Below are 8206 nucleotides of genomic sequence, written 5' to 3'. Positions count from 1 at the left end.
TAATTGAGCGATGCCATCCCTTGTCACGTCAAAGCCGTGGCAGCTGACATGACTCTGCCTCACTGCGGGCTGTGATGATTGACATGCTCCGCGGAGCCCTGCCCATCCCACCCCTCATCATAAACCCAGGTTCTGTTTGGCAGGAACTTTGTGGCTACTGCAACCTCCAATGACTTCTGTTGTTTATCATGTCACGAATGCCAGTAAGAGTCATTCTTCCAAAAAAAAAAAAAAAAAAACAGGCGGCGGGGCTTTGATTGAGCAACTTTCTTTTTTCAAAACTCACATTTTTTCTGATGAGAAAATGTTTTGTGGTTTTGACGTTACAACAAAACAGGAGTGGCTCCGAAGACAGACGGGGACAGAATGTGTGTTCCCAGCAGGCTCCCCCTCAACAAAGGTTGGATGATGAAGACACACAGGCGGTGACTCTGACCATGAGAGGAGGAAGCAGCATTGACTTTAACAAGCGTGAGGAATGTGCTGGGAAGATTTTCTTTGCACGGCCTGTTGTTGTTCTTTTTACCAGACCTGTCACGGGTCCAGCCTGTGAATACCTTGATTGTGCTTCTATCAAAATGACCCCCCTCCGTCTTCAGACCGATGGAAAAAACATCTTTTGATGTCATCTAAAATTTCACACAACAATGTAGGACGATCTGATTTGAGGCAGACGCTGTCTGGAAGTGCAGGCCCGTTCTCCCTCCACTTCTCCCCTCGTCTCCTCCTCCTCCTCCTCCTCCTCTCTCCGTGCTCTTGATAACTTCTCCGTGTGGAGGACAATAGCAGCTTTTGTTTCCGAGTGTGGTGAGAGGACTTGAGGTTGTGCGGGTGTGGGCGGTGTGTGCAGCCTACGTGCCTGTCTGCGAATGCATTTCAGGTGTAGCGAGTACGACAAGGCAGAACCGTGCGCGGTGTAGGATTCGGAAATAAAAGTGCCAATCTGCGAACACAGAGGGAAGCCTATTATCCCGGTGTGATTATAATGCAGACAGATAGACGACAGGTAGGCAGAGTGGATAAGAGCGTTAGCTTGCAAGACGTGAGGAGCTGACAAGAGAGACAATCTCCCCCCTAAACTGGAGAGATAAGGTTGTCAACCGCGGCTCTGACTCTGACACACACACACACACGCACATACACCATGTAGGCAGTCAGATAGATGATACTGTATAAGAACTACAAAAACACACACTCTTAAGATGGTATCATGCACAGTATGGCCTGTCTGTTTGTGTTTGTGTGCACAGTTTCTCGTGTGAGCGCACGCACATTCGCCTGTGAAAGGATTAGTATGTGTATGTCAAAGACAGAGGGAGAGGCAACCACAGAAAGATAAACGAGGAAGTGTGAATACATTAAGTACACTGTGTAGATATTGTTTGTGGACCTTTCAGCTCAAGGAAATCCTTGTTTCAACATTCTGTCCTGGCTGGAATGTTGCCTGCGAGGCTCTTTTTAAGTGTTTGGGTCTAAATGCCATGTCTGCTACACCCCATGAAACTGTCTTAATCCACTTTTTTTCCCCTGGTTTTATTACTGCTGGAGAAAACACTAGGGGTAGAGCAGAGCCCCAGCCTCAGGCCTCTATTCCCATTCCACACACCCCATAAGTCAGTCACAGATAATTAAATAGGAGTTATTTACACTCGTTTTCCCTCCTTTGCCTCTCTGGCGCTTTTATCATTTCTCTCTCCTTCTCTTTGTACAGTACGACACGCAGCCAGACCTTGTCAGAGTCTGGCTGACACCAGTGAGGGCCTGTAGAAGTATAAAACCTTGAAAAGAGAAAAGAAACAAGACTCTTATGAGCTCACATCAATGTCAGCCCCTCATTAAACAATCACACAGAGCATCTACATAAGGCTAATCCCAGTGTGCGCCACAAAACGCCTCAGCACTTCCAAACACAGAGCAGAAAGATAAACGAGCAGATGAGGATTTGCTTGGACCAGGTCTGAAGAATTCAGCTGCCTAATGTCAGCATTATATATTTACTCTGGAGTCAGGAGAACAGCAGCTTTTCAACACGGGGATGAATTAGTCCCCGCCACAGAGCTATGGCGTCCATTACAGGCCTCAGTGGCTCTATAAATCACAGGATCACAGGGGCATGTGGGGTCCGCTCCTCCTCGCTCCTCCTCAGCCTCTATCAGCCTCATCCTGGGGGTTTTGTTTGGCTGCTGTTCCAGCCAAACCCACTGCTTTGATACAGCCATGGTGAGGCATGGAAATGGCCCGAGGGCCAGCGGGCCCTGGACATGCTGAGAGCCCTCTTTAACGGGAAAGCTGTCCCCTTAAAATATCCACAACAGGAAACAGCCATCAGTCATCAACACGCCAAAACAGCTGTTACCAGCCTACATCAAGGGGACACATGAAAGGAGTTGCTCCCTGTTGTTTGAGCCCTCCCTTGTTTCTTTCTCTCGCTGCCTTTGTCTGGCTTTTCCCAGTGCCCTCCTCTTTGGTCTCCTTTTAAACGCCCCCCTTCCTTATGCAACCCCACCCACACTGCAGCGACTTACCCCACTCACCCTTTTAACAAGTGGATGACTGTGTGATAAACAAGAGCACAATCGGAAACCTCACAACTTAACTAGCAGTGTGCGTTGTGAAGAGACGTTTGAAATCCCCCTTTAAGCTCTCAGCGTTACCTTTAAACCTCGCAGTGAGAAAGCGGTTGTTCCACGTCACCTGTTTACGTGTCTCGGCCCCGAGGTGCTGACAGACAGTTTAAAACAAACAGACGGATTCAAAAGGAGATTGTACCGCACTTAGCCCGGCGGCGTGCACGTCTGCGTTCACATGCTTGGATCTGCGCAGGTCATTGAAGCGTGAGTGGCAGTGTGTGGGTGATGAGTGACGACTAAGCCTAATGATGACAGGTCAAACAGTGACGCTGTTGAGTGAGGCTCAAGTGACTTCATCCTCCTCACACTGCCTCTCCTCTCAGCCATTATAATCAAGGAGCGGGCTGATGGCGGTGCAGTTTGATAAGGCCAGCCTGTGTTGTGAAATGTCAAACAAGTTTACCTATTAAACCTCAGAAGAAAGGCTTGTTCTGCTGTTCTTTAGCCACTAATCAATGATCCATGACACTACTTTAAACAGACCGAATACAGCAGTGTTGTCATATGTTGGATTATGAAGCGGGAGCTCAGGCCAAGCTGTCTGATTAGTTGAAGTGCGTTCCGGCCGGGATGGAAATCCCCATAAAGCACAGCCTGTTGTTCTTGATGGGAAATGGAATTAAGTTACTGAGCAGTATCCAAACTCTGCTGTTTTTTGTTTTCTCTGTTTTCCTGCGTATGTACAAGCTGGAGAAAATGTCCTCGATGCATCTGAATTACTCGAAGAATAAAGCTCCTCACTATGGGGTGTCTTCATATGACGTGCCTGTCGCTGCAGGAACTAAAGATGTCATTCACTTTCACAGCAAAATACATGAAAATTGAATCATGCAAATTTGTTTTGATCTGGAAAAAATTGAATTAAGCCCACTAGCAGCTGCAGTTTGGTTGCTATTATAAAATAAAGCTATTAAAATACCAGAAATGTACGCGGACAGGAGTTATTAGTTTTAATTCTTCCAGCTCAATGTTCCAGGGATGATTACGTTTTGTCGCACGGATCTGTGACACACTATTTACTTCCTGTATGTGCACTTTTCATGTGGCTTTTGGAGGTCACTGACACACATTTCCACCCATACATTACAGCCTGGCTCTGAGGGTGAGGCCAGAACACAGACCCCGCCCCCTCGCATCGCCCCGCCTCTGTTATGAATGCGGACACTCGTGATTGGACGGCGGCTCGCTGCTTTGAAATCCCTCCCCTCACGTCGTTAGTATGTGGAAGAAGTGAGGTACTGTGAGGCTGCAGCAGAGGGAGAGAAACGCACACACACACCGGAGGACTGTCACACACACTGAGCTCTGCGGGGATTTTCCTTCCACTTGCCCCGTACTCTGATGAGCAGTGACTACTTATGGTGTTTGGTTTTTTGCTCTTTTTCCAGCACTGGATGAAGGATTATTTAGGAATAATTATAAAATGACATTTGGGCGGTTTGTTCCTCTTTAGACACAGCTCGGGTCCGACACGGTGGACGCGCCACTGCGCACATGCCCTTCTGGATTACCGCACTCTTATTCTGTTGAATTTATCATCATGAGACGTGCTGTTAAATGAGTTTCAACCCTGCGACCACTCGTTACATGCCGCCGTCCTATTTCGAGCCCCGATCCAGATGAGAGATCCCCCCGGTGGACCTGAACCGCTTTTACGCAGCCAGTCCCCGGAGCGCAGCGCCGCCGACGCCAGCGGTCATCCACACCGCACAGGAGCGGGAAAAGCGTCCGTTTCCACACCCACGTCCAGTCCTTCTCCCACGGATCCGTCGCGCCAGGCTAAAAGGCTTCCCATCCGGATCATAAAGATGTTGACGGCGCACAGCGGCCACTTGCTGCACCCGGAGTATCTCCAGCCCCTCACGTCCGCGCCAGTCAGCATTGAAGTAAGTAAACAAGAAGTGACATTTTCTCACAGATCTGTCGGTGTCATCTGATGGTGTTTTTCTTCCTGATGTTAATCAGTTTAATTTTAAGTACATGACATGTGTGCTGTGAGTGTTATTCTGACAAATGTGCCAGCAGATGCGCCATTTTACGCACAGCGATTTCTTGGCAAGTTCATAAAACACCAGAAAAAAAGAAGGTGCAATCACTCCAAATAATAAACTGTTTATAAATTTGATAAAAACCTTCATATATTTTGCGGATTTAATATATTTAAATGTTCACTTCTTTCTTTCTTTTTGAACTTTGCTTCAACTCCTCTGACATCCTGTGTTCATGCAAAATATAAATGCAGGGCTGGTGTGGATCTTGCTCTGTTTTAAAAACAATACTTTTAGCGTACTGTTTGGCCAGTCAAATATATTATTATATATATAATATATTATTGTATATTATTTTAATATAGTAGATAATATACATTGTCACAGAGTGGATGATGGTGTCTTGATGCTAAAATAAAATCAACTTAATTAAACACTTTGTTAACTTTTTGCTCTCTTTTCTCCTTTCCAGCTGGATGCCAAGAAGAGTCCTTTGGCTCTGCTGGCCCAGACCTGCTCTCAAATTGGCAAACCAGACCCTCCCTCCTCCTCTAAGCTGGCCGCCCTCTCCTCCGGCAGTCGGGAGGACAAGGAATCCTCCAGCCGATCTTCCAAATCTGGAGAGCAGCACCACTCCCTGGAGGACAAGTCTAGCTTCAAGCCCTACTCCAAGTCACCAGGCGACTGCCGTAAGGATGTTCAAGTGACAAAGGGGCCTTTAGATAAAGCAGCTTTCAGGGTGCCAAATGGAAGCTCCAACAGTGGCACTGCCTCATGTCCGTCCTTTCCTCCCCGTTCCCAGTCGCCCAGCTCCAGCTCTCCTCCCCTGCACACTCAGAGCCAGTCCCACAGACAAAGCCATTCCCCCTCCACGCAGCCCCCGCCACACTCCCAGGCCCTGCACATGGACAACAAACCTGGGAGCTCAGAGCAGGCCAGCTCGGACAGTAACAACAACAGCGCTGGCAAGAAAGACTCAGATGCAGCTAAGTCAGGGATGGATGGGGCTCAGTTAGCCAACTCCAGCCACGTACGGGCCAGCGCCAACTCCAGCAATGCCAGCTCTGCCAGCAGCCCGCGGCCGGAGAGCAAGGCCGACCTGCAGGCCTCCTCGCAGCCTGGCTTGGGCTCTGGGCACATCGCCCCCGTCTCCCCTTTTAAACCAGGACACTCTGTCTTCCCCTTGCCTCCTGCTACCATGGGCTACCACGGCTCCATTGTGGGGGCCTACGCTGGCTACCCCTCCCAGTTTGTTCCTGGCTTGGATCATACCAAGTCGAGTTTGGGGTTAGGACTTCAAGGTAAACACCCGAGCTCCAGCCCGCTCACTGGAGCTTCACCTCCATCCCTGATGCAGGGCTTATGTCGGGACCCGTACTGTCTGACTTATCCCAACGCACCCCACCTAGGAGGAAGTAACTGCTCCACCTGCGTCCACGATCCCTCCAGCCTCAAGTCTGGTTTCCCCCTGGTTTACCCTTCCCACCACCTCCACTCCCTACACCCCAGCTCCTTGTCCTCCAGCACCAACCCCTCCCTGTCTCACCCTCTCTACACCTACGGTTTCATGCTCCCCAATGAACCGCTGCCTCATGCCTGTAACTGGGTGTCTGTCGGAGGTCCGTGTGACAAGCGTTTCGCCACATCAGAGGAGCTACTAGCCCACTTGCGCACACACACAGCCCTGCCTGGGATGGTGGACAGTAAGCTGCTGTCAGCCTACCCTTCATCAGTTTCATCGACAGCTTCCTGCCACCTCCACCTGCCCCCACATAGCAGCCCAGGTACCCTGCCCAGCTCCTTCTCCCTCAGAGGCTCTCCTGGCTTGAGCCTGGCTCGCTACCACCCCTACAGCAAATCCCACCTTGCCGGAGCTCCTGGACTTCCCATGCCATCCCTCCCAGCCTCCTCCGCCTATTACTCCCCCTACGCCCTCTACAGTCAGAGACTGGGCTCAGCCTCGGCCCTTGGCTACCAGTGATATCAGAATAGTGTTGACGCCCACACACTGCAGGCACCAGCTTGGACTCTCCAGAGCGGCCCTGAAGATGGATTCTTGAGTTTGGGGTCATCACCAGTGCAGGGCATCACGCCTGATGGCCTGCCTGCCAGGAATACCACCTGTTTGCCTCAGGATTGTGACTGGCGCTCCAAAGGCAAAAGACCCTGCGATGGATGGTCTGCAGCACAGAACCAACAGACTTTGGCGATTAAAGACAGTGGGACACAGACGTTGAAAATGATGGAATTGTGGGATTATTACGACCGTCTTGATTTTGCTTTTTGTTTTGTTTTTCTCTATATCTGTCTCCCAGAACTGAAAGTCTGTATTTATTTTTCACTCAAGCGCTTGGTATTCAACTCTGGGGGGAAAATTTTGCTGTCCAAATAAATTGTTCTGAAGTATTCTAACTGAAAAAGAATGATTTAAGTATAGTACCATTATGCCTATCATACACTCTAAAAATAAAAATCTTGCACCACGATGAAGATGGACTGTGCAGCTTTATTCTGGGGATCTCTTTTTATCTCCTTTTCCTCTCTGCTGTTGTTTTTTTTTTTCTTTTCTTCATCTTATTCAGACTCTGGAGAATTGCATGTCCATGAGAATGATCTTGAACAATGCCATTATTTTTATTTGTAAATATGCAAAGATGTAATATTTTTTCAAGCTTACATGGGGTCACTGACGCAAATGGTACAAAGACAAGAAAAGATGACATAAATAAAAACAATTAATGATGGCTGTGCTATCCAACAAACAGGAAGAGGTCTTATTTTGTTAAATAAATGATACATGAATGCATTTTAACTTGTTTTTTCCTTACTGATTACTATATTTAGTACCATGAGGAAGGGTTTTGTCTAAAGAGGATGGAGTAAATCTCGCCAGACTGCTGCACTGCACTTATCTAGATCTATCCATCATTACGGCTGTTACAGCCATGCTATATGTGGCTATGTGTAATAATTCATGGCTCATATCAGCTGACAGGGTTGTCCCAAAGAGGGCAGCCCAGGTCACATTAGCTCTGTTAGCTAGTCTCTGAGGACTTCCATCCCTCCTCCTCTCTCAATCACCCACATTGCTTTTGTTGTCGTGAGTGCAGCTTTTAATTGCTGATTCTTGTTTGTGAGGCCTGAAAACAGCTTCCTCAGCAGAGTGGATGGCTGTGTGGAGTGGCCGCTGGGTCACTGGGACTTCAATAATGACCTGAGGGAGGTGTCGACCCAGGATCTCCTCACGCTCTGACGGATTGGCCTGCAACACAAAGGCCAGAGCTGACAATGGGAGGCGGTTAATAGAGAAATATTCATCAAAGTCCTGACACCTCCCCTGAGGAGAGCGGGCTCTCTTACAGGAACCACAAACATGGAGGCCTCGGCCCTGATGTGAGGAGCCATTTTCCCGCCGCTCTCTGCTGCGCTGTGGTTTAAGTGAAGTCAGCGTTCTCGACTCAGAGCTGTTAGATTGTAATTCGAAGGGAAGGAGTTGGTCTATCTTAAAGCCTCACCGCTGCCATTAGAGTGTTTGGGCCCTGATAATGTCTCTGTGTCTCCACTCTATTTGGCTGACAGGGTGTAGGT

General features: G+C 48.6%; 1 protein-coding gene across 1 annotated transcript; it reads left to right on the top strand.

The window, feature by feature from the left end:
• Positions 1-3895: 3895 nt before the first annotated feature.
• Positions 3896-7424, top strand: znf703 (zinc finger protein 703). Its single transcript, XM_084358867.1, has 2 exons — positions 3896-4516; positions 5091-7424. Exons 1-2 carry the CDS (start codon positions 4250-4252, stop codon positions 6597-6599), a joined length of 1776 nt encoding a protein of 591 aa, XP_084214993.1. The 5' UTR covers positions 3896-4249; the 3' UTR covers positions 6600-7424.
• The last annotated feature ends 782 nt before the right edge of the window (positions 7425-8206 follow it).

This window comes from Pagrus pagrus, assembly GCF_965226575.1.
Source record: "Pagrus pagrus genome assembly, chromosome: 8".
Taxonomy (NCBI): Eukaryota; Metazoa; Chordata; class Actinopteri; order Spariformes; family Sparidae; genus Pagrus; species Pagrus pagrus.
The sequence above is the reverse complement of the archived record's forward strand: the minus strand, read 5'-3'. Positions and strand labels throughout refer to the sequence as shown.

Coding starts and splice junctions, on each gene's coding strand:
- znf703 (XM_084358867.1), top strand. CDS start 4,250: ATGAGAGATCCCCCCGGTGGACCTGAACCGCTTTTACGCAGCCAGTCC. Junction 4,517..5,090: donor CCGCGCCAGTCAGCATTGAA/GTAAGTAAACAA, acceptor TCTCCTTTCCAG/CTGGATGCCAAGAAGAGTCC.